A 27478-nucleotide genomic window follows, 5' to 3' on the forward strand; every position below is an offset into this window, starting at 1 on the left:
CCCTCTTATACTATATATGCTATCATCCATAATATTTTCCATTTTAGTTTCAAATCTGTTTGGTATTATTTTCATAAAGATCCTATAATCATTATTACTTAGTACACTATTCTCCAATTTTTTAATTGCCTTCTGTCTTCCTTGTTCAATATGAATTTAAGTAATCCACTACATAATTCTTTATACATAAAACCTTCATTTAACTATTCGTTCAAAAATCTTTAAAAATATATATTTTTTGCTAGTCCTATAAATTTTTATACATTTGATTCCCAATTCCATCTGGTCCTGCAACCAAATCTATATTTATCTGTCCTAATACGTTGTCTAGCTCATTTAAAGAAATCTCATTTTCCAACTCTTTATTCTGTTTTACTGTGAACTTTTTCACTTTCCATGTTTTTTCACTACCTTCTTTTGTCTTTAAACATTTTTTGTACATATTCTATTACGCTATTCATAATATTTTTTCTTTCTGTTTCTTCTTTTACATTTGTTACTTCTCTCATTACACTACCATTTTCTTCCTTTTTTCCGTGTAAAATATTTTTGCTTACATGACAATTCTTGAATTTTTATTGATATCTTTTATATAATTGTTTTTCTTTATCAAAGTACTTTCTAGCATTATGTTCTAAATCTTCCAATGCATCATTGTATGTTCTTTTTTATTTCTTTCTCTACTTTATTCACATCATATTGTCACTGAACAAAAACATTTTTTATAATTTTTATTAAATATCAACCACCATTCAGACCAATTTTTATAAAATGGTCTCATAGCAATATGATCTTTCCATAGCTCTATTCCTAATCCCTTTCCTTCTTCCTTCTATATTTTCTTATTTAACTTTTTTTTATTTCTGTGCCTATTTCTTATATCTTCCTTGTTTTCTTTTGTCTGTAACCATATTGCAAAATGATCAGAAAATCCTGTTCCAACTACCTCCCCTTCTGCTATAACTAAGCCTACTGATACTATAGCAATAACCCACGCCTGGGTGTGGGTAATGCGGGATTTATCCATGGTTGGTGTGGTTTGGTCCCGAGGGCGAAGCCCGAGGGACCAAACAAAGACAACCGTGGGTAAATCCTGCATTACCCACACCCAGAAGTAGGTTATTGCTATTATACTATGACATTATTTAAGAAAATAAATAATTACTTTTCTTAAATAATGGCATTGTATAATGCCTCTTTGCTGCCCTTCCGCAGCTGTCTGGTATCCGTGGCAGTTCTGATGTACTGTGCATGCCTACGCGGTACATCAGAGTTGGCCAAAAGCAATGGAGAAAGCAAGATCTCCGTTGCTTTTACTGTTCGCTATGTTAAATGGGTTTAACATAGTGAGACAGCTTTAAAATAAGCAACGGAGATGTCCGTTGCTTATTTTAAAGCTGTCTCACTATGTTAAACCCATTTAACATACGAACAGTAAAAGCAACAGAGATCTTGCTTTCTCCGTTGTTTTAAACCTGTCTCGCTATGTTAAATGGGTTTAACATAGAGACAGCTTTAAAATAAGCAACGGAGATCTCTGTTGCTTATTTTAAAGCTGTCTCGCTATGTTAAACCCATTTAACATAGCGAGACAGGTTTAAAAAAAAAAAAGCAACGGAGAAAGCAAGATCTCCGTTGCTTTTTACACACTGTTTCGCTATGTTAAATGGGTTTAACATAGCAAGACAGCTTTAAAAAAAGCAACGGAGATCTCCATTGCTTTTTTTAAACCTGTCTCGCTATTTAAACTCCTTTAACATAGCAAGACGGTGTTTTTAAAAAGACTTATACTAATGGAAAAAGTCCGGGCGACCGGACCTTTTTCCATTAGTATAAGTCGATTTACAACGTGCACGCTGGCCAATCAGCGTGCACGTTTTGGAATATTAATGGGGGGGTCATGGTATAATGTAAAAAATCTATTTCAGTTTTATACATACCCCTTTTTTAAGTCCATGAATTTCTGTCACAAAGTTTTAACTTACATAATCTTAGAACTTCTATTTTTCTTATGTAGTTTCCTTTCTTTTTACACTTTCCTCTTAAATCACAATTAGTCTCCTGTTACAATACACATATTTATCACTACATAGTCTAAAATCTGATGAAATAAACTTTTCCTTTCTTTATACTTAACATAAGAATATAATGTTATAATTCTATATACTTGTTCTTTCCATTTTAAATTTGTTATGGTTAATCTTTCCATTTTTGGTAAAGTTACATCTAATATCGTTGCTGTATTTCTACAACATACAGCTATTCCATTACATTTCTCATTTCTCAAATTCCAGATTATCTTGCCTCTCCATAGTTTCTCTGTTTGTAGTATTTCTTCATTTGTTAAAAATTCTTTGTCTTCTAATATAATTACATCTACAAAACATGTATTACACCACTCCAAAATTCCTATTTTTCTTACTATATTCTTACTACTGTTCACATTTACAGAAAGCACTCTAAATTTTCATTTTGCTTAAATTCATGGTTTCATAAGCTCGTAACTAATTACTAAGCCAGTTTTCTTAATAGACCATTCTAAGCTTAGCCAGTTTCCTTCCCCAAGGTGAGAATCAAGCACTGTACCTTGTGTCTGTGAGTCAAGAACCTTAACCCCTTAACCAATATACCAAGGTGCAATAATAGTGTGTGTGTGTTTTCAAGTTCACGTAATGTCAATCCAGAAAATATTCAAGTCCACATTAGTGAATGGTAGTGTGCATTCACTAATGTGGAACTGACATTCTGATAACAGTTTGCAGTTCAATGGGGATCAGGAAATGTACCTTTTTCTCACTGTAGTGTGATCTCAGAATTGGAATATATAATATGCAGGAGGTGTGGGGGGCACAGGGGGGCTTGTCCCCCTGCAAAAATGTTACCGGTAACACAGACTTTTGTCACTGCAACGTCCGGTGTTCAAATGTTGATTCTGTGATTCTGTGTTACCATTTCTGAAATTTTGGTAAATTATTACCAATTTCAGCAAAATGGTTCTATCAAAAAGGTGGAAAATTATTTTGAGTTTCCACATTTTGATAATAAACATATATATATATATATATATATATATATATATATATATATATATATATATATATATTTGTTCATCTGTTTCCTTTCTTTTTCTTTTGTACTTATCTTATTAAATTTTCTTTTTCTGTCTTTTACCATTTCACCAATAGAATCATTTTTTCCCTTTTACTACACACCAATTTATATCTTCATCACTTATTTCAGAACCTTCTTCCATGACCTCTTTATTTTTTCATCTAATTTTTCTTCCATTTCTACTATTTCTAAAATGCCTTCTCTTTGTTCATTTTCTTCTCTTTTTCCTTACTCTTTTCATTTTTGCAATCCATCCATAAATGTCCAATTTTGTTATATTTGTAACATTTCTATTAACATCTTTTGCATTATGTCCCATTTCTCCACAAATGCATTTTCTTTTGTCACATTATCAAATGTCCTTTTCCAAAAAAAATAAATAAACATACATATATATATATATATATATATATATATATATGTATGTATGTATATGTGTGTGTGTGTGTGTGTGTGTGTGTATATATATATATATATATATATATATATATATATATATATATATATATATATATATATATATTTTTTTTTTTGTTTTGTTTTGTTTTGTTTTTTTGGGTTGTCCCCAGTATTTTAGACCACCACTATTCCCCTCCACATTTATCATGCTTGGTATAAGTATAATTTTTTTCTCTTTCTACTTTTAACACAATATTACAATCCCAGTCACCAGTCCAAAGGCCCTTTTTTGTCATAAACTTTTGCAATGTCCAGTACTTCTTTATATAGAGCTTTCAAATGTCCTTTTAAAGTCTCTTTTTCTACCTCTGTTTGAAATTATACATGAATTTTCTTTTTTGTTTCCCTGTTTAATGATTGTATGACATAAAGATTACATGAGTTGTACTCCTCTTCTTTTTTCCATATTCTCCAAGAAAATTTTCCATTGAGAAAACAGTCTCAAATATAATGTCACAAACTGTCTATGTCAATAAGAATAAGTGCTCCTACCTCATGTGTTTTTATACCCAAAGGAGCTAGTAAATTGTCCTCCACGTCATACCTGACCATTTCTTTATCTTCTTTACTTCGAGTCCTTACCACATACTTCTGTTTTTCATTTTCTTCTGCCTTTTTTTCTGCTACTCCACTTTTCCCTTATTTGTCTTTCTCTGCATATCTTTTCTCTTCCATCTCACCACTGTTCTTCAGGATTGTCTCTGAATCTTCCTTTTGTATTTTCTCCATAATGCCCCCCCTCCCCCAGGAAACATCTCCTTCATTTTCTGGCTCACTCTGAACTACCATTTCTTTAAATAGATCATCCTGCAACCCTCCTGACTAGAGGTTGTAATTATACTTCCATCATTTGCTGACTCATCTCCGTCAGACAGGTTTTTTGACACATTTCTTCAGTGTCTTGGACACATTCTCCAGTCTCAATGTTTTCTTTCTTCTTCACTTCTTTCACCAGTCTGCCACCTCCTTTTCTCTCTATCTCTCTCTCCATCTGCCTCCCTGTTTCTTCAGGCCACCTCTGTGCCTGGAACAGAAACAAATTTCCCCTAGTCAGTATGAATGCCCTCTTGAGTCTCCCCTGAAAAGAGGCCATTGACCTTGAGGAACTAACCAGGTCAATAACCTGATAGCAATCTCTCATTTGACAACCACGTGGCCAAAGTGGTTAGAAAAACATTTTATATAGCCCACCTAATCGTGAAGGGATTCACATCTAGATCAGGGGAGGTCATTGTGCCTCTTTACTCATCCCTCATCAGGCCCATAATTGAGTACAATGCCCTTTTTGGGATGTACCTTACCAGACACCTGCAGCAACTGGAAAGACCCCAAAAGTACCTCACCAAGAGGATCAAAGGGCTCAAACAGATGCCATTTGCTGCCCGGTTAAAGAAACTCCAGCTCTACTCAGTGGCATACCGCCTGCTCAGAGGCGATCTGTGCCTGACATATAAAGCCATGTCCAACCCGGAATTAATGCTGCACCTCAGAAAATCCAAATCCCATCGAGCTACGCACTCGAGAGACTTGAACCTCAGCACTGAAATAAATAGGACATGCTGGAGGGACAGATTCATAACCCAGAGGTTCCCTTCACTCTGGAATAAAATCCCAGTCCAGGTTAGGCAGAGTCCCACATTGACTCTGTTCAAGAGGAATCTTGATGAGTGGATGGGAGATCGTAGGTTTACCCCGGCTATCACTTCTGTGTCACTGTTAGACAGAGGCACAGTATACTAACCTCAAAAAAAGGCATAGCAAAATTAATTTAAAATGGGTGACGAAAGCCAAACACACTCCGGCTAGGCTTATAAATGCCCTAGGGCAGATAGCCTAGTATGAACCTATGAACAAAGTGTAAATAAGTAAAACAAAACAATTAAGACAGAACATAGGCTTCTTTGTGAATCATTTTCATAAAGCAAATGCAGAGTACAAGTGATTGGAGATATGTACCTGGTCTGAATGGTACAGGGGTTGACTTTTGTAAGTAGCTTTTAAGCAGATATTTTAATATTCTGGGCAGATTAGGGATGGCCTGTTTCTTAATAAATGATACACTGATTACTGCATATCTTCAGCCAGGAAATTTGCAGAATCATGCAGCAGTTACAAAGTTATGACTCTTTCATCTGCTGATGTGAAGATTTACAAATGGCTTTAAGCAGCAAAGATTCAATGATGATCCTCCCATATGCAGAGAACAGAGGGGGAATGAAAGGCAGTTGTACTAAGGTCCACCTGTGGTCTCTTCTGAATGTAATGTACAAGGTAAAAAGAAAGTAAGTCACAGGAGTTGCTACCATTTTGGTGTTAGAGAAAGTCCTTCCCAGTGAGCCATACTCATATTTACGGAACATTTTGCCATGATTCCCTTTTCCTCAAATTGTGATGAGAAGGGCTCAGACTTTTCACCTGCCTCTCCTGCATTAGTGATGATGAATGAATATTTATCAGAAACCTTTTGGTACAGCAGGGCACTCAGAGGATGTCCTTGTTTGGTATTACAGTTCCTTCTACCCACAGGACCCCTTTGGTTTGACCATCTATTGACTTGACATTATTAAAAGAATTACCTTTTGTTGATGAAAATGTAAAATTAAAACAGATCATATATGACTGTTTAATGCTGTTAGTTGACCCAGACACCTCACTTTTTAAGTTAGGACAAACAGTACACAAGCAAAAAATGGAAATGATACCACAAATCACAGCACCAGCAACTTGGAGTATGTCCGTTTATGTCATGTCTTCTTGAGTTAAACTTACAACTGATACTGGGAAATTCAAAAAAAGTGAAGAATGGGATAAACTTTTTCTATCCTTTGTAAGCAGAATAACGCCCTTGAAAATTATGGCAAATTCAAAATATGTATGTGTGGTTTGACACCACACTCCATGATGCATTAGTTTGAATAGTTGATGCTTTGCAAAAAGTTATTAATTAGTTCATATGGGAAAGAAAGAGATATAGAGCCAGATGTGTTTATTATGTGTAAATCCGAGAACTTATAGGCCTTGGTCTCCAGAGTTACACAACAATGGTAAACCAGCAAATTTATGCCCATTATGTAATGAGACCTACTGCAAATCAAATGGTATAATCTGTTATTTAGAAGTCATGGGGCAGTTGATTCAGAATGGAACCTAGGGCTTGGTTTAAAAATGTTATTCAAAGATACCTGCCTTGTTTTCCTCTTGGATGATATATGGAAAAAATGGCTCAGTCTAGTGAAGTGAATGTATTTATCAACAGTAATTTGTATACCATGATTTACGGTATTGAAAGAATTTCACTATAATCCAGAAGAAAACTATAGCATATCATTTAATTTCCAGTCCTTCAACAAATAACACTGTCTCCATCTGGATAGCACAATATCTTATAACAGAAGGAAAGAAGGATGTGGCTTCACGGAGAATTGGTGTGGCATAGGATTTTTTGCAACTTTGAGGGAGCATTCCTTCTGTTAAAGAGATATACAAAGTGCAGTTAAGCCACATACATTCATTCTCAGTGACCGCTGTAAGATACTGGCAGTCTTAAAACCTCCATAAAAAGATATGAGGAAGACCTGAATTGGAAAGACAGAAAGCTGAAGCTTGGCTTAGCCTCCCTTAGAAGAGCAGTACATTATTCAAGCACACTATGCATTGTAGTGGCAACTTCAAACAATGCAATTTGATTACTTCTAATTTCATCAAAGTGTTTGCTTTGGCCTTTTATGGACACAAATTATTGCTATTTGATCTGAGCCAATCATAGGGCTGCTTCATAGTGGTCCTTAGGAAAATATATTCCCCTTAACTCAGCACTATGGGTCCTATATGGGTTTTCTAGCTTTGCCATTACAGATATTTCAAATAAGAACAGTTATTTCCGATGTATTAGTACACGTTATATGGAGGTTTTGGAAATTTGACTGTACTTGGTTTGAAATTAGCTTAAAACAAGTCTGAGTAACATTAAAATCTCTGTTAAGAAAACTTGTAAACAAAAGTAATAATTGCTATATTTTAAAAGAAGGGTTTATTGATTTAATATAGCTGCTTTATTTTTCTTGTAAGTACAGTTATAAAGTAATATTTTGTAAAATTATTTGAAACGCGTTATAAATAGTATCATGTCATTTTCTGAAACATGTTTTCTTCTTGGTTGTACAATACAATGCATTTGTTATATATGAAAAGTATTAATAAAAAGTTTATTTTCAATATTTGCTTGCCTGCACAGTGTCATTCTTCTTGGATAGTAACATTGGGTTCAGCACTTCTCAGTTAATCTTGAACAACTAATATTGTCCTGTTCTGTCAACAATTCCCCATTTATAGTAAATGGTACTTGATATGTTTGATGTGTAGGCACTGTCATGTATGGTGGACATAGCTAGCTCATTTAGTTTCTTCATTATATGCCCAAGACCTCCAACTCATTATTTATATATATTATTCATTATCTACATGAATAGTCACAAAATGTAAATACAATGCTATATCTTACTTGCAATCCCTTTACTCATTTCAAGAAATATATATTTCTTTACATCAATAAGAAGTACTGCTTGTGCAAACACCCTACTGCCAAGTTTTTCTACATTAATTTATTTACTTCCTCAGTAATACCCATAACTTGCCAAAAGGAGACTGAGTTAGAGTAAGTGACATTAGGATTTTGAATCCCAGTGCCAAAATTTCCTTGGTTTTGATATGGCATACACTAAGTCCTTGTTATTGATGCTTAATGATTTTTTGCTTAAAGTGTGTATATATTTATCTTTCTCTCTCTCTAGATGGGTACACAGAGCTGGATCATGGTCAAATGGATCCCTAGACAGGGTAATGGATCAGGGCTCCCACCATACACAGGCAACCCCCTCAGCCATTTCAATGTCCCATTACTTGGCTATTTCTTCCCAGTTACCATAAACACTGCTCAAACCTTTCAGTGTGCATACTGTTTTCTGCTTTACTTCTACAGTCATTACAGATATTTAGATTTAATTTAAAACTTTTATTTCAAATTTTATAGCACAAACACTCATTGAAATTTGCTAAACAAAGTAATACAGTCTTGCAGCTTAAACAGACTTAGCATTAAAACTTCCCTGCCCTTGAAACTCACATTCATTGAAATGGCATTGAAACCCACATTCAAAGAAAATGCATTTGGCCAGTGGTGGATAAAGTTTGCCTTTGGGTCTTATTAAATCATAGACTCCTTACACACATTGTTAAAGCCATGCAAATATGTAAGAGCTCTTTGATTCACCTTCCCTGATTGTATTAAATTATATCTCTTGCATAATAAAACACCACTTGTTAGACCATGTTTTAAATTTATAGCTTTCCAGTAAGCAATGAAACAACATGAGCCAATAATGACAAAACTGCCCAATTCAGAACATGTCAACCATAAAAAGCCACTGTAACTTCTGTCATTGTCATTATATTCCACCAATATCAGTCAATGTGCACAAGCTGTGCAGAAGTAAAGGTCAATGCTTGCCGCTCTTGAAGAATAAATTGCCTATGTTGTGCAGACAAAAATGATACTCTGGTAATATTGCAATAGGAAATGAATGGCAAACTGATGACAGGTTCAAAGTTTCTAGGCATCTCATCCAAAGGAGGACATACTCAGGACTGCAGCACCCCACCCTCCTTAAAGTACAACACAGTATCACCAGTCCACCTGTATGACATGACAGTAGAATCCACAGCCTTCTGCATCAAAAACAAGGATGCTACATGTGCTACTAGCAGTCCTTTTCAATTCTATAGCACAATAGTGATACCATTTGCTAAACAAAACAGTTGCACATTATAATTACCATGAGCAGCAGTAAACGTCTCTTCCCTTGAAGCTCAGAATTCCTTGAAAATACACCCGAAACTCAATTCCTTTAAAAATGTACCTGAAACTCAATTCTGTGAAAATTTCAGCTTGCTAGCTGAGGTAGGAGTCAGACTCTTGTTTCCTGTAACTAAGGTACAGGGTTTGAGACTGAGCAAATTATTAACCACCTGCTATTCCTAACCAGGGCATTTCACACACACACCCCTACCTACCATATCTCTTAGTGCAAGAAATCTGGACAAAGCCTAAAATAAATAGGGCCAGATTTTAAATATTGCTGTCATGAACATAAGTTGCTAGAACAACAGGATTTGTTAGTATGCATTTTTCTAAAGGATATAAAGTCTGAAACTCAAATGTCTATCATTATTTAGTAACTTAAATCCTCAATGAGTTTCCAGAAAATCACAGATTTTATGAGGAACACACCAAAAATACGGGGCAAAAATCTGGACCTTCTGCAAAAATTTGGACATTTGAGAGAGGTCAGCTGACACACACACACACACACACACACACACACACACACACACACACACACACACACACACACACACACCTCTTCTGTATCCATCCATGGTCCATAATCCAAACATCTTGTGGTATTCAAATTCCGCATGTGCAGAAGACAAAGAAATAAACATCAGATCACATAGGTGCAGAAGACCAAGACATAAATAGGTCGCACACACCTATTGCATCTGTGCAACCAGATCCAAAGAGAGTTCTTAAAGGTTGCCCTTAAAAAAAGTAATTTTTTTTTTAATTAAAAAATTAATCGCCTGGCCAGTGGGGTCTCTTCCAGACAGTGGGCCCTACTCAACTGGGTTGGTCATCTAGTGCTGGATCTGGCTCTGTGGGTAGATGGGTATATTACATTACATCTAAGAAATGCTTCATCTAATCACACTCCAACCAGAAGTTCAAACATAGTGGACCTAGTCCTCTCCAATATGGAAGATCGCTGCACCCACCCCCGTGTCATTTCCTCACTGGTGAGGTTGGAGCATAATGCTGTTTAAAGCAAACTGCATCCCATTAAGTGACTGTCAAAATTAAATGCCACGCCCACCCTGGATTCACAACAGTTTAGGCAGAATTATTCACAGAAACACTGTAAAACATGTAAGTGGATGCATAAAGACTGCTGTACTTACCAGAAGCCCAAAACAAACCTAAAAAATGAACCACGTTGATGTTCACGTAAACTTAACAGGTTATAAAACTAATAAACAAAAACCCAGTGACTCAACCTCAAAACCAGCTAATAAACTTTGAAGAAATACTTGGTCAGGAGCAATTCAAGAAGAAGCAGCGAATAACCATGGAGAACAAAATTAAGTCAAGTCAAGTAAAACTTTGTCATTCAAACCATATAGCAGGTGCACAGCTGAACGAAATTGTTTCTCAAAGCTCATGTGCAATAACTTACAGTTAAAAATAACATAACAGCAATAGCAACAATACCAGCAACAGCAGCAGCAACATCAGAGTCCAAGGGATCAAGATACAAATAACCATTCCTAACTGTTCTTTGCCAGACCCAGAGTTGACATCCAGTAACCGCATCCATCTCACCATCTACAACATCCATATCATTGCCAACTCCATCCGAACACCAACAAAAAGTTCCAGAGTCCCATCTGTTCACCTCAGACCACTCCAATCCTGTCCACTGGCACACCACTACCCCATGCTCGATCAATTCACATTAGCCGCAACAGTCTTTTCCCCCCACACTATCCTTACCGATCAGCAGCTCCATCCACCAACACCACCATCGCTCCACTGTCTGGACCAATCCCTGACCACCACCAAAGACTTTAATCCACAATCCATGCTCCGGTTCCCACTCTCAACACAACTGCCATCCCTGAAGGCCCAAGGCAAACATGGCCAACTCAACGGCTGCCGCAAGATCCAAAAAACAAGACAATCCATGAGAACCCATTAGAAAAACATCATCGCTGCATCCCACACACCAACAAAATGCCTCACAGGAATGATGACACACTGATAAGAAAAAAAAACACGTAAATATAAAAAACATGTAACACACATCCGGGAGCCAGAGAAACTGCTGCCATCTTAGGAGTACAATATAAAATGTATAATGTAAAATATACAAAGTAAAATGTGTGGTTATTCACTATTTTTTTTCTTGAATTGCTCTTGATCAAGCATTTCTTCAGAGGTTATATAAAGGAAAAACGTCATGGCCAAAATCAGAAAGAGTAACTGTCATAATGACAAGAGGGCTAATTAAATCCACCAAGGCCAATTGCAAAATCAACATAGCCTGTCTAGCTAAAGACAACCACAAGGTCTTCTACAGCTCTGTCCAAAACCTCAAAAGTAACAAGCAGCAGTGTGCTGAACTGATAGTAAATGGTACCACATTCACTGAGCAGAGTGACGTAGTAAATGTGCTGCTGGCTGACAAATGCAACTCCGGCTAGTATATCCCACCAACTATTAGCAGAGAAGCAGAGAGCAAGTCATGGCAGTACTCGCTAACCCAAGAACAAAGCCTCAGTGGGGCCCAACAGTATCCCAGGCTCTCTCCTAACTAGCCTAAAACATAACCTATGAGGACCACTTGACTTACTTTTCTGCTACAGTCTCAAAACCAGCTTTGTACTAAGCAGATGGAGGATGGCAATGTTTATTCCACTTCACAAGGGCAGACCATCAACCAACCCTGGAAACTACAGACTCGTTAGTCTGGCTAGTCTAACATGCAAAGCCATGGAGCGAATTATTATAGAAATGATTAACAAAGACATTGGCAACCTACAGACAATGGACCCATTCCAGTTTGGTTTTGTCAAGGGAAGGTCATGCCTACTCAACCTGGTAAACTTCTGTGAGAAAGTAACCAAGGCAATGGATGAAGGGAACATGGTGCATACCTAGATCTGGCTATGGGGATTGATACAATACCCAACTCAGGTATTGTGGACAAACTCACTGAACAAGGCATAAATAACTTTCTGGATTGCCCTCTGGTTCACAGGTAAAACCCAAGAAGTCAGGATTGGTGAGACCACCTCCACCAAGAGGCAAGTCACCGGTGGAATACCACAGGGCTCTATGCTGGGCCCACTCCTGTTTGGCATCCACTTCTCAAAGATCGAGGCTAATGTCAAGGGTCTGTATTGTAAATCCCCCCCTCCATGACACAAACACCCTGCAAGAAGGGCTAACCCAGACAAATGACTGGTACTAAAGCCACAGGTTAAAACTTAATGCAAAGAAGAACATTATAATACCTTTTGGGAAATGGGGTATTGACACATTGCCCTAGACAGATTGCCTTAGAGCTCTGCTTCTATATTTGGTCTCCTGCAGGTTATTGATAAGGCAGTCTGTGCTTAGCATATAAGGCATCCTTAGATCCAGCCCTGATGAAGCATTTGCACATCTGTAAAATGAACATCAAAAACACTAGTTCCAGGGATTTAAACTTTGCTTGCAGCATGAATGGAAAAAAAAATGGAACATGCTGCTGAGACAGATATGTATCTCAAAGGGTTTCCATTCTCTGGAAAATGCTCCCATCCACATGAAGAAGAGTTCATCCCTAGCCCTATTCAAATGAAACCTTAACTATTTGATAGGGAATAGTAAATTCATCCCCAGGCTGGCCTCTGTGTCTATTATAGACAGAGTCAACAGTAAACCTTCCCTATCTAACACTGGATATGAAACTGTACATTCACCCCAAGGCTGGCCCCCCCATGTCTCCTATACACAGAGAGCGACAGTGAGGGATGGGCTTGGCAGGGGATATGTTTGGCATAATTGTTAAGTCTTCTCCTCATAAACATAAGGTACAAGGTTTAATTCTGACTTTGGGTAGTTGGCTAGACTTACAATGGCCCTTGAGGGCAACTAGCCTTGTATTCATCTATGAACCTATGAACATTCCCTTACTAATGTACCCTCCACATAACTTTTTAGCAATCCCCTAACATACCCCTCCTAACTAACATACTCTTCCAGTTTAGAAACACATCTTACAAGGGGATGCAATTGGGTCAGGTTGTGTGGCTGGTCTTATAAAGGCCATGGTGGTCATTAGCCTAGTATATACCTACACACCTATGAAAACACCACACACACACACACACACACACACACACACACACACACACACACACACACACACACACACACACACACAATCACTCCTGACCCATAAACATTAACATGAGAGTATACATTATCAAGCCACAAATGGTGTACTAGACTAATTTGCCTTGTAATGCCTGTTATCCTAACACTCTAAACCATGCCAGGATTAATTCGGTATAGCCTACTAAGCTTTACCTCCAAATGTGATTAGATTACATGAGTTTAGTATCAAATTTTTAGATTACATGAGTTTAGTATCACATTTTTAGATATTTTGAGTTTATACAAAGTGAGTCTTGGATTAAACTTTACATATTCAGTGATGTTACCTAGATAACAGTGTGTATTAAATCCATATTTACCATTTTAGGATTTACATATTTATGTACGTACTGTGCTCCTCAGCAACAGATTCCTATCACAAGTTCACATCCTATCATTGCATCAATCAAGTCAATGAGAGATGCATATAAGATCAATCCAAAAAGGCTGAAATTCAAAAACACAAAGAAAAAAACACTAAAAAAAAAGTTTTTGCAGTAGAGCAAGCCCCCATGCCTCCTCACACCTCCATATACTAACACCAAAAAATCTACACACAGTGAGTTCTGAGGGATATAATATGATGGTGGCTACTATTAATCCATGCATATACTATTCTAGGCTCACTTGTTTAATGACTCCTATGATAAGAAATGGGTTTCTCTATACAGTTGTAAAGATTGAGTTTTCGTCTCACCATTCATTGCAAATTACATACTGAAAACAGTGTGCTGTAAAACCTTAAAAAAACCTCCCAGAATTACATGTACCAACTCCATAATTAGACCACATTGAAAAATAGGGGAAAAACACAAAAAGCACACCATCACCTCGCACGATGCAGTATATTGTGAGAAAGCTCACCAGGACATTAAATTCTCAAACTTCATCAAATCAGCCAGTGGTATTATGCAAACGCATAACTAAGCCTCAGAAATGAAATCATCACACACCGCCTGTACAACAAATACACAGAAACACACAAAAATTGATTGAATATTTGACTGTATTACAAATTCGTCATTTTTTGACTGTATTACAAATTTGTCTTTTTTTTTTTTTTTTTGGATTCCATGTAACTCTAATACATATATGTTCTTTATTGCAGGTCCAAGCCGACGGTTTAAGCGAGTGGTAGAAACAATCCAAACCCAGTTATTAAGCACACATGATCAACCTTCAGTGCAGCAGTTGTCAGGTAAATATCCGATGCTTCTCTTTTATCCATTCAGCATTATGAATTTGACCATGAGCACTTCAGTCCTTTTGCATTTGAATGCATTTGTCCTATTGCATGATTGCATACAGCCATTTCCTCCTCTTAAAGTGGCCAAAATCTGAGCCATAGTACAACAGAAATTAGCATTCTTATCTACCAAAATAAAAAAAACAATAGAATGGAGATAAAAATCATGACCTGAGAAGCTCTCTTTGGATTGGCAGACACTGCTTACATCATTGCTTTTCATAGTAATCCATTTGCCAGTTTACGTCAGCTGACTAGGTTAGTCCTAAATGATGTTTGTCTAATTGCGTTTGACATATTTCATCTTTTGTCTATAACAAGCGATATTGCACTTTATTGCTGTAGCTTGCATGGATCCTATGCTAATTTAATTTATTTGCAAAGCATTAGCATTTTTATTTATAAACCTCTTTAAAGGCAGGCTAGCAATACTGTGCATCATTCACTTTTTGTATTTTTTTTTTTTGTAATTTTTCTTATCATTGGCTCATGTCATAATCATGATAAAAGGTAGTTCATTAAATGTTAAAACAATTTGTAGAACATTTATCTTAAGCCTCAGTGAGAAGATTTTCTCTCAGATTAGCTATGTGTAATCCATTATTCATTGCTCTGTAAGATACTATCGTAGTGTATTGATTGTGACTACTTCCTTAATGTGTAGCATCTTCAGTACTCTAGTATCATCTGCATTTTGTTTACATTGTGATTTGGGCTCTGTAGCTACATCATTTTCTATCTCAAGGATGTGAAAAAAATGATTTGGTACTGGCAGCCTTGTGATGGTGTTACTCAGTCTTGTGTTTTCTTGAAGAATGATGACCATGCTTTAAACTCTAGCTAGAATCATTTCTATACTGAACATGCTAGACACACTGTGACATTGTAAGTCAGTCAGGGAAGAATTATTTGGTACAGCTCTTACTTTAGCTCTTATTACAACTCAGAAACTAGCCCCTGTATGCCACAACCATGTGGAAAGGCAGAAGTTATGCAGAAACATTCCAAGCTGTCATACGGGAGACGTGTTTATTCACAGAAGCGAACATCAAACAGAAAAGAAAATAATAAGAAAACAGAACACTGTAGCCAAAGTACCATCTATTGATGATGATTTATTTATTTTTATTCGTTTATTTTACCTTGCTTCATACAGCTGTTAAAAATGGACCATTTACATGTCAGCCAAGTAAAGTTGTTCGGGCTTCCATAAAACAGTGATAGACATCACATGGCATACACACTAACACTGCTGCCTCTTGCTTTTAGGGTCCTCATTGCTAGTCTCTGTGTGGTTGTTTTCTTGATGTTTGTATGCTTTGTGTGTGTTTTGCTTGATATTTTGCCTGGGTATCTGGATTCTTTGCAGTGCAAATATGTGCTGACAGACTGGCAATGCTACATTTTCCCTGGATGTCCATGTTAGTGTAACTGTGTTTGCCATGTTGCACACTGACACTGGTTCCTGACTATGTCCATCATACTATATGACAGGTAACAAACCCCAGAGTAGCCCATGAACTGGATGAAAGAGGTTATAGAAAATGAATGGTGACTGATTTAGAAGCTTGACTGAAAATCTGAATGAGAAGAGAAGGAAAATTTGATACTCACCAAAGACAGGAATGCAAAATTACAATGGAAACCGTTAGGGAAGCAGCTAGAGCAGAAACATGGCACACCAACTAAATATGATCACAAACCCTGTCGAAAATTATTCTCGAACATATCATTGCTGTCACAAAACCGAATCAAGTTCTGTGCCTCTGGTTGTCTGGCTGCCAAAAATGTTCACAGATCTCTGCAGTCATATAAAGGAAAGCAAAGATTTGTAGGAAGACCCATTTGCTTCTCAACTGTCCAGATTTTTGTGGCTGTCCAAATATTTACCTCATATTTTTTTGTCTGCTCCTCATAAAATTTCTGTTTTTCAGGCATCTCGCTATGGATTGAAGTTACTGAATGGATAATATACATTTGAGCTTCAAACTTCACATCCTTCAGAAAATGCAGGCTAATGCAAGTCATGTTGTTCTAGCAACTTTCTAAGTTTATAAGAACAATATTTAAAAATGCCCCTGCTTTTGGGCCTACTCATTACAATAATGGTTGGCTTTGCCTATATTTCTTGCACTTAAGACATAGGTATAAAAGTGAACATCAAACAGTAGGCTTACCTGAATGAGATGGCAGTGCAGGCACCGAAGAGGATAGCAGAAAATGATAGTTCATTAATTAATGTAGGAAGGAGAGTAAGAAAGCAGCGTCCACATAAAATCTATAGGATGGAGGTCAAAAGGCAAATGATAAGAAACAGAAGAAAGAAAGCAGTAATCTGGATCTACATCATACATGGGCTGGAATGTGAGTATATGATCCATGGACTAATTGTAGCAAACTCTTTGATACTCTGATGTGAACTTGTGTAGCAGAAAACATTGTAACATTTTAGCACTGAAATGTAGCATAACCCATTCAGACATTGTAACATTGAAGTACAGCAAGACACATTGCAACACTAACACTGAAGTGTAGCAGAACACGTGGAAACATTGTAGAATCGAAATGAAGGCAGTATGTTAGGAAAAGATCCATTCTATAAAGAAGGGATTGAAAACACTTAAGTTTTATGTCAGGGGGTATGATTTATTGCACAGAGGTACAGTAGATGGTGATGGTAGTGTTAGCCTTAGACTGATTTTTCAAGATAAAAGGTGTATCACATGACATGCTAATGTATTCAGCTGTCTAATTTACATTAAAGCTATGGTGCATATATGCCATATATGTACCATCCCATTTAATTAACATTATCCTTGTCTATATTTATAGGGTCACGTGCATCACATTATACTAATAACTGAAAATGGTACTTTTCCGTTATCGGGGCAACAGTTCTCACATTACGTAATTCTTATGTAAACACAACTGTCTTACATTCCCTCTACAAAATGTGGAATGGTTACAACTTCAATTTGGAAGGTGATGCTTATAAAACAATTTTTGCTGCATATGAGTCAGATTTATTACGGATACAGTTACATTCATAGCACCGAATGTGGGACAAGCCCTTTCAGTGTGGGTGGGAACACTGTGGAACTGTCGAAATGTAATGAGGCACACTCAAGACGTCTGCGAATAAAATACAGCATACTTTTTAACCTTTGTGCATATCACAGACTGCTTGCAATAATGCACTACTCACACTTACACTTATTGTGTTTGTTTGTTTGTTGAATTATTGCAGAGAACTTAAAAGAATAATCCAGACAAATGAGAAAGGTGGGTTATTTGAAATGGAACAAGTTAGTGCCCACTTGACTGTATGACCATGATATGCTATCATCTCCTATACTAGAATGCAGTTATGGAGTACACTGCAGATGGTACACCACATGCTACCACTTGTAGATGAGGGGATTTTCCAGGCCAGTACAATAATATCCTTTGCTCTTTAGTTATACTTAACTATTTTCAGATATAATTAACAATTGTTTCAAATATTCACCGAATTAGGAATGACTGTTTTGCCAACTTTGAGCACTAGGACCTAGCTTCAACTCATTTGTTCCTTGAAAGAAAAAGTTAAGATTCATTTTTTTTTAAATTTTTTTAGAGTGTTATTTGAAAGCAGCATTCACCCATGTGAAGTTAGCCGTGCAATAGCAAAAATGGAGCTAACAATCCACACAGATGGAGTTTGCTTAGTTACCAGTAGCCTCCCTTGACCCTGTTCAAAGGAGAAAAACAACTGGTCTGTGTTCCTAAACACATGGATCTTCCTCAAGAAAAACCTTAGGTGATGATGGTGATGGTGTACATCAGAGGTATGAAAGGATCAGCTAGCCTTTATTTTGTTTGTTTAATTATTTTTTCCTCAGGGTTTTAAAAGTTCTTTGTTATTGACAGCAAAGATTTGTTTTCCATTGTCTGAGTATAAAGGAATTAAATCTAGCTAATTTGTAAGGGTAGCTGAGAAGTAACTTTTTTGTTGTTAAGGGAAGCAGAAGAGAAAAAGATTTTCTTGATAGTTGCTGCTGTCTGATATTTAGAATTTTTCACCACTCGCCTATCTAACCAGTCTCTGTTCTGCTTTTAAGTTCATTGGTTTTGGAGTTGGCTACATATACTGTACATTTTACTTTGGAAGCTCCTCCCTATCTCATCTACTCATACAAAATAAGCACTAGAAGGTTAAACTGCTTAGACTGCTAAAGTATGACATGCCCTTCCATTCATATCTTCTCATCCAGGTAGTGCATACTACAAAACCTAGAGCATTAACGCCCTTTTTACTGTCTTAATTTTAAAATCTACAACATCTGGGACAAGACTGCAGATCACTAAAGAGCCAAGGACCCATTTCTTAGGAATCGGCTTGCTATTCGCACTTGTTTGATGTTTCTACTGGGAGAAGGAGCAGAAAGGCTTTTTTTCTAGCCTTCATAGAGACTGCCAAGCATCGGAAAGCCTACATACTGCTTCCTAGGATCCAGCTTGGGATTAGTGCCATCATTTTGCTGCTGTTGACTTCCCTGATTGTCTCTGACAGGGTAGTGTTGGGAGGATATCCCTGACTGGTCCAAAATGATACCTAGATTTACCAAAACACTGTAACTAAGCAAAATCCATCTGTGTGGATTGTTATCCTTTTATGGGGATCCAGTATGTGTCCACCTAGAATGAGATTGAAGATAAGAGTGGCTGTTTTGTGTGACACAGCTTACATATCTCATGCCAAGGCTTTAGCCTATTGGCTAAATTCTTTGCTACCTCATAGCTCCTTTTTTAAGGTAGAGTCCCTCTACTTGACATGCCTTCAGTGAAAACTCAAACTCAAATGTAGGCAACAACAACATGGTGGCATTGCACAGTGCTAGGAGTCTAAGTAGAAAGATGCCAAAACTTAAGTCCCTCCAACAATTTGTAACGCATTCATATTTGTGTTGTGCTACAGGGACATGGTTTCATTGCAATGGCAGCACAGAACTAAATTGTAGTTCCTGGAGATCAAAATCACCCTTAAAAAATCCATCTGTTACTTCACTATTAGCTACAAATCTATATCAGTGTCCCTGAATGATCATGGAAAATAATTTGATACTATTCCAGGATTAAATATACCAAATGCCTTCTTGCTAGAGGACTTCAATTATCAAAGCTTTACCTGTCAGACCTCTAAAATGGATATGTTCAGTGTTTTATAGACTTTATGAAAAAAAAGAGCTCTTGCTGGGTAAAGCACCTTCAAATAAGATAAAAGCAGCAATATAAAAACATAAGAAGGTGCACCATAAGCCAAAATCTTGATAAAGATGAATCTCCAGTAGGTAAAACACAGGTTTATTAGTATAAAAACACGGACAAACTGCAGTATGGTAAGCGCGTATAATTAACGCTTCATCAGACATCAAAGCAGCTTGAAAACCATCTGTGAAACACTTCGCTTCTTGACAGAAACAGTGGTATATTTTCCCACGGAATAACGAACAATGATTATTAATCAACTATCCTCAGTGAGGATAGTTGATTAATAATCATTGTTCGTTATTCCGTGGGAAAATATACCACTGTTTCTGTCAAGAAGCGAAGTGTTTCACAGATGGTTTTCAAGCTGCTTTGATGTCTGATGAAGCGTTAATTATAACGCGAAAGCGCTTACCATACTGCAGTTTGTCCGTGTTTTTATACTAATAAACCTGTGTTTTACCTACTGGAGATTCATCTTTATCAAGATTTTGGCTTATGGTGCACCTTCTTATGTTTTTATATTGCTGTTTTATAGACTTTGTTAATACCAGTGTGCTAGAGCAAATTGTAAAAGTACATACTAGAGGTTCTGATATCTTTGACTTGATTCTTATCAGCCTATACCCCAGCTGTACCTAACCCCACATTTCAACATCCTGGTTAATCTCACCATAGATCAGTCATCTTTTCCAAGCCTAGTGGTTCTACCCCACCACCAAATGAAACCGTCTTTAGGGAACTTTCCAGTGCGAACCTACTTCAGCTTGTAGAAGACATATGCAACATTCCCAATCTTCCCCACAAATAGACACAGCTGACAAGGCTGCAATATTTGCCTCCAGCTGCATAAAAAGGTCCAGTATTTAGGCTTCTATTTAAACTGTTGAGACTCAACCTATCCATAGGGTTTTTCCCTAATGCTTATGGAAAAGCCGCTATGACTTCCCTACACAAAGGTGACCCTTCTACAGACCCAGGTAATTATAAGCCCATCAGCCTTGTATGCAAAGCCATGGACTGTATCATAGCAGAACTCACTTATGCAGACATACTCAATTTAATGAATCTAGACTTATATCTTTCTGAACCTAATGAGCTTTTTTGAAAAGAACTATAAACCCAACATGTTAGTCATAAGAGATTCCATTGTGAGACACACACATGTGCCTCTCAGCAGGCTGGAGAAGGAAAAATCACAGTTAGTTATCTGTCAGGGGCCAGAATGTACCATATCACATATGTACTCAAGTCTCTCAACAGCAGGTACTGTTATGACTCTGTCATAGTCCATGTTGGGGTGAATGACTTGAGACATACCTCCCTGGACTATATGAAGAGAGGTATGATTGAACTCAATGAATATGTGTCCCAGGTGGATATGTCCCTAGTCTTAAGCAGCGTTCTGCCATCACCCGGAATGATGCCTCAATACAAACAGAAAATGATTGACTTTAACAATTGGCTTAGTTTCTGGTATCCAGTACTTGACAGCCAAGGACGATATGATTGACAGACCACAATGCTTTACCAGAGATGGTCTGCATTTGTCTCACTTGGGCTTCAGGCTTCTGGCAAAAGCTCTTGCCTTAAAAGTGATGAGATTAAAACTACCAACATAAAAATTTAAACAAAACGCAAATTAAATGTCATGCTGCTAAATGCTAGGAGTCTAAACATGAAACTGCACTTATTGCAAGCATTCTTAACCCTGGAAAATGCTGACATCTGCACAGTCACAGAAACTTGGTTTACAGCTGCAGAGAGCACCCCAGCCTTACCTTGTTACTCATCCTATCATACATTCAGACCCCAAACTGTGGGCAGTAAAGCCAAAGGAGGTAGAGTTTCAATATATATTAAAGACATACACACCTCCAGGCTGATCAAATAGTATAACATGCAGGAGACCTCCAGGTCTAGTTAATCATTGACAAGACACCTATGAAATCATAGCTAGTTACCAGCCCCCAAATTGGACTCAAGATGCTGAATCTACCTATCTGGACCTCTTCAGATCCATCAAGATTCAATCCTTTACCCTGATCCTGTGTGACTTTAACTACCAAAATATAGACTCAAAGCGCTAAACATGCCAGAAGACAAATGCCCAGAGATCCCTCAATTTTTGTCAGTGCAAATGCTTTGCAACAGCTAGTTGATCCTCACAAGAGGTGATACTATCTTGGACTTGGCATTAACCAGCATGAGTAACTACTGCAGCATGCCTGCAGTATCATCCTCCCTGGTAAGATCTAACCATAAAGCAGTCACTTACAAAGTAAGCCCCCCCCCCCCCCCAGCTGGGGTCAAACAAAAAAAACTTCTGCAAAGCTGATTACAGCCTACCATACAAAGATAGGCTAAAAGCTCTATCCCTCTACTCAGTGTAATACAGACTCCTCAGAGGGGACCTCTGGATAACAAACAAGGTGAACTTGGACCCTGCCTTGCTGGGACTACTGCATATCTGGAAGTCAAGCTCCACTCGAGTAACCTGCACTTATGGCCTCAACTTAGTCTGTGACATCAATAGGACTTAGTGGGACAGAATTATGTCCCAGGGACTCCTCCATCTGTGGTGTAGGCTCCTTCTCCACGTCAAGCAGAGTGCCTCTTTACCTCTTTTTAAGTGCAACCTAGATAACTGGATGGAAACAGAAAATACATCCCTGGGATTCCACCAGTGTCCCTGCTGGACAGGGGCATCAGGTGTTGACTTGTCTAAACATGGGCTAAACTCTTGGCTAGGCTTATAAGGGCCTCAAGGTCAATAGCCTAGTAACTTCCTATGATCCTGTGAAAAAGTTACAGAGGTTGTAGAAAGTGGTCACTCCATGCACAATGTTTATCTTGACCTGGGCAAGGCTTTTGACACTATCCTCATGCTGGTATTATTGAAAAATTAGACAAACTTGATGTAAACTCCTACATTATCTACTGGATTGCAAATTTGGATATCCAACAGATCCCAAGTTGTGAAAGCTGATGTTACCCTCTCTGAAAGTAAAATTGTAGCTGGTGGGGTACAACAGGGATCAGTGCTGGGCCTTCCCTTATTTTGTAGATCTCCATGCCAATGTGCCAGAACTGTGGTTAACCAGGTTTGCTGATGACCACAAGATGGGCACTATCTACTCATCCAAAGAAACTAAACAGCCCCAGCAAAGGTGGGAATATGCCCATACATAGTCTCAAGCTAAGTGCTAAAAAATCTGCTCCTGCCTTATGTGTTGTAAGTGGTACTGATTTTAGACAGATGTCATAAAAGACCTGGGTAGCTAAGTGGACAATGTCTTATTGAGTCATCATGCTTCCAGCATAGAAAGGAAGTTCTTCTATCTGACCAAGTTATTTTCTTAGGGAATATCTTCAAGGTCCAAAAAGTCATCCTATCTCTTTATTCTTCCCTTATTAGGCCCATCATCAGATACAATTCCCCCTTTGCTATGTACAAATCCAAGCATGTTATTCAACCAGATAGGTCCCAAAGATTTCTAAGAAAATTCCAGGTCTTAAATCCTTCAACAGTTCCAGTTCCAGTTATTTATCACAACTTTCCTTATACTCAGTAGTCTGTGGAGGTTTACCATTGAAATGTCACCATGCAATTGCATGGCTATGAAGTATTTGAACAACAGATGTTCAAATACTTTATATGTGTGCAGGTTACATGAGCGAATGTCATTTTTGCGAATGGACTGTGCATTCACAAATATAATGTTCGCTCATGTAAAGGGATCTTGATACAGTGCGGTTAGGGAAATACATCCCTTTCCTCACTGTAGTGCGATCTCGGAGTTGGAATATTAAGTTAGGGGGTGTGTGGGGGGTGCAGGGGGGCTTGCCCCCCTGCATAAACTGGATGTTAGGTTAGCTAGTTAGGGAGTTACGGGAAGGGTGGGAGTGCTGTTAAGTGCTGAAAAAGTTGTGATCAACATTTTTGGCATTAACAGCTGTTTTGCGACATTAGGGACGTTCGGTAATGTGTACTTTCAGCGAAACACTTCGCTAATAAGTACACTTTTTTTTTAAATTTTGCGATTATGATAGTAAACCGTCTGTGGACTATTCTGGGTGACTTGTGTGATGGTAGGCATCTTATGGTCCCCAGGATCATTGCATTGTAATGTTCCTATGCTTCACATGTCCCGAAGAACACAACTCTCATCCTAGCTTGTAGACAAGAAGTCCAAAGTGTGTCTGCTTCCCTTACTTATTTCAAGAATGAATTCATTGTGGACATCTACACCCAAATATTTGGCCAGAAGTCCCTCAGCAAGATAACACTAACTAGACTCTTTTGGCACCTCATTGCCTTCAAACTTTACATTACAAACCCGTGCCTTTTGACAATCCTCCAGCTACAGCCTTCTGGCAAGGTTAGTTATGTTCCCAACCATTATTCACTGCTGATGGCCTTCTCAATCGTGTTAACAGTGTGTTTGCCAAATCAGATGTTCTTTGAAATGCAGATCTACAGTGAATGCTTATTACCCTTCCTGTACATGACATTATCTCTACCCAGAATTTGTGGATGTTTTTTTCTTAGAATTTATTAAGGTATACAACTGTTTAATCTTATCAGCTTTTTGTATAATTGATGATGTGCTTGCTTAGTGTATGTGAGTCAGACTATAAAATGCAGAGGTGATTATACGTTCCAAGGTAGACAACTGATATGCACATTGGCAGGTGTAGCATCCTTCAACATAGGGGCTACATAAAACTCAGAACTGTGGCAATCTGGAGATATTTGAAGAAAAACTCCTAATAGTTTTCTACCTGAGGTGAGTCTTCTGACAGACTGGCTTATATGGTGAATGTTCTTGGAACTGATCCAGAACTGTGGTCAGGCCATTCTATTCACCTTTACATTTCTTTCCAAGGATGGAGGGCCAGGAGGGGGAAAAGAGGTTCTCATACACCTTCAGCTTAGGTTTTACCTAAAGATGGCACATGATTTTATGAATACATATCCTTTGTCAGGAAAAATATTTTCTCTCTGCTTCCAGACTGCACTATCATTTACTGCTTCCCAACCAGGGACACTCTTTCATACAGCTGTGTATTTTTTTCTTTAACCTGTGCTCCTTCTGACAGTTATCACATGTTCAGCTTCCAGAACACAATGGTCAGACATACCATTTTTCATTGCCCACTTTCATCATGTGGTGCTTCTCCCATTGACTGTCTGTTTACAAGTAATCTTAGAAGAGGCAGGTAGTTATACCTCATCTTCCTGATAGATGGGCACTGGGCTTCACTGACAGTTTCATTGCGAGGGCAAGTCTGCCAAATCTGCTCCCATTTTCTACAGTTCCTTGATACACTCCCTACATTTTAATATTTAGTGTAGGTGCTACAGAACCATGGTTAATGGGACCATCCATTTTTCTTCATGAAACTTTACTACTGTGACTCACATTATGACTTCCAAGATGGCTGCACACTGACTAATAGCTTAACTTCAAGTCTCCCGGTGTGAAAAAAGAAACTGAGAGATAATGGCTAGTAATTCTACCAGTTTGAGTAAAATTCAGTTACTGGCTAGTAGGCAAATTGCTTGGATGCCAGAAAAGAAGAAACTTGGAGAGCCTGAAGGAAAATCAACTAGAAAAGGTGAAGAGAAAACAGACTGAATCCTGCAGCAGTTCAGCAAAAAGTAGTTCAAGCTCCAGCTTTAGTACAAGAGATGGCATCCAGTAATTTAGAGGAAAGATAAATCAAATGTGTTCAGACCTGATTAAAATAAAGGAAAAATTGAAGGAGTTTATAAGCGCAAATTACAAAAGGCTGGAAAAAATGGAAGGTGCTTTAAACAGCTGTTCAGATGAACTGATAAAACTGCAAAAATTAGAGGTCGAAATGAAAAGGCTGGCTGAGTATGACACTGCTCAAGATGAGGTCAGAGCACACAGAAACAAAACAGAGATTTTCTGCTGTATCAGACAAAATGGAATTAACAGATTTTATGGAATCACAAATAAGAAACTGGACTAGCATTTCACAGCAGGATTTGTTAATTGAAAGGACACATTGTGTATATGTTCCATACCTGGCATGAGAAAGCCACCATGACCTGTATTAGTAAAAGATGCAATCTTACTAGCAGAAAGATTTGATCCTGACAAAACAATGTCAAAAAGGGCAAGTATTAAAACTGGAGACAGTAGAGTGTTTCAGAAAAATGATTATTCACTGTACACTAGGCAACAGAGAAGCAAATTTATCCCGGCAGTAAGGGAATGTTGAGAGACAGATGTGAGATTAAAGCTGCTGTATCCAGATGTCTTCAGAATATTTTTCCTAGAGAATCAATCATGTTGATGCAGTACAAGCTATGGAGGCAATACAAAAGTGTATGCAACAAAAATTGAGCTGTCAAACAGAAGGAGACCCTGCTTCTTATTTTTCTGATAATAAAGCAAATGTTCCAAAGGAAAATGCTTCAGAGACCGAAAAAAGCATAGAGATTGACAAGAAGAATCAGAGCATCTTGGTTGAACCAGAGCCTGGGTTTGAAAGATTGAGGTAAACAGAAAGAAGACCAGCAACACTGAAATTAGTGAATAAATACAAGGCTATAAAGTATCAATCACATGTGTGAAGTATGGCTTTACAAGAAAAAGTGTCTGAGAAAGACTGGACTTTTATTGACTTGTGGGTAAAAGGCATAAATTACACCATGTCATTAATGCTTGGAAAGGCACTAAAAGGGAAAAACAGAGAAGCAAGTGACTAAGAAGAACAGAGAAGCAAGTGGGCGGCACAGTGGTTAACATTGTCGCCTCACAGCAAGAGGTTCTCCGGTTCAATTCTCGGCTGGGGTGCCTTCTGTGTGGAGTTTGCATGTTCTCCCTGTGTTCGCGTGGGTTTCCTCCAGGTACTCCGGTTTCCTCCCACATTCCAAAGACATGCATCTGGAGCATTTCTCCCCGGGCCTCCGCTGAAAACAGGCTCTGTGGAACCTAGTCGGACATTCCAGGTCAACAAATGTTAAATAAATAATAAATAAATAAAAGTAAAGCAAATTTTGTTCTTAGCAATATTTGTATAAAACATTCCATAATATACATTGCATGTCATATAATAAAGCATTTTCAGTCATTTTATGTGCTAAAGATACTAAACTTAACAAGTACTTTTCTTCTTTTTTAGTTTTAAGAAATGTAGGCATTACAATGTAAACAGAAAAGAAAGGCTGGACAAAAGCATGTTTAAGTTAATATGCTGTAATATTGGGCTGTTGGGGTGGGGAAAGGGGTGTAAAATGCACTGATTATAATATATGTAGAGTTGAAATGTTTGCTCTTATTGCTCTTACGTTTGCATAGGTGAATGTCTGTATTAATGACTTAATTTACAAGTTTGTTTTT

The 27478-nt window shown here is 37.7% G+C and overlaps 1 protein-coding gene across 10 annotated transcripts in view; it reads left to right on the top strand.

Moving 5' to 3' along the window:
• Positions 1 to 27478, top strand: part of BRSK2 (BR serine/threonine kinase 2) — a 2790504-nt gene that overhangs the window by 2577186 nt on the left and 185840 nt on the right. For all 10 annotated transcript variants that reach the window (XM_044059311.1, XM_044059313.1, XM_044059318.1 and 7 more), the window contains one exon: positions 14715 to 14804. In XM_044059311.1, coding sequence (XP_043915246.1) covers positions 14715 to 14804 — 90 coding nt within the window. The remainder of the gene's footprint in view (positions 1 to 14714; positions 14805 to 27478) is intronic.

Source organism: Protopterus annectens, chromosome 17.part0 (assembly GCF_019279795.1).
Source record: "Protopterus annectens isolate FY-2018-M chromosome 17.part0, PAN1.0, whole genome shotgun sequence".
NCBI lineage: Eukaryota > Metazoa > Chordata > Ceratodontiformes > Protopteridae > Protopterus > Protopterus annectens.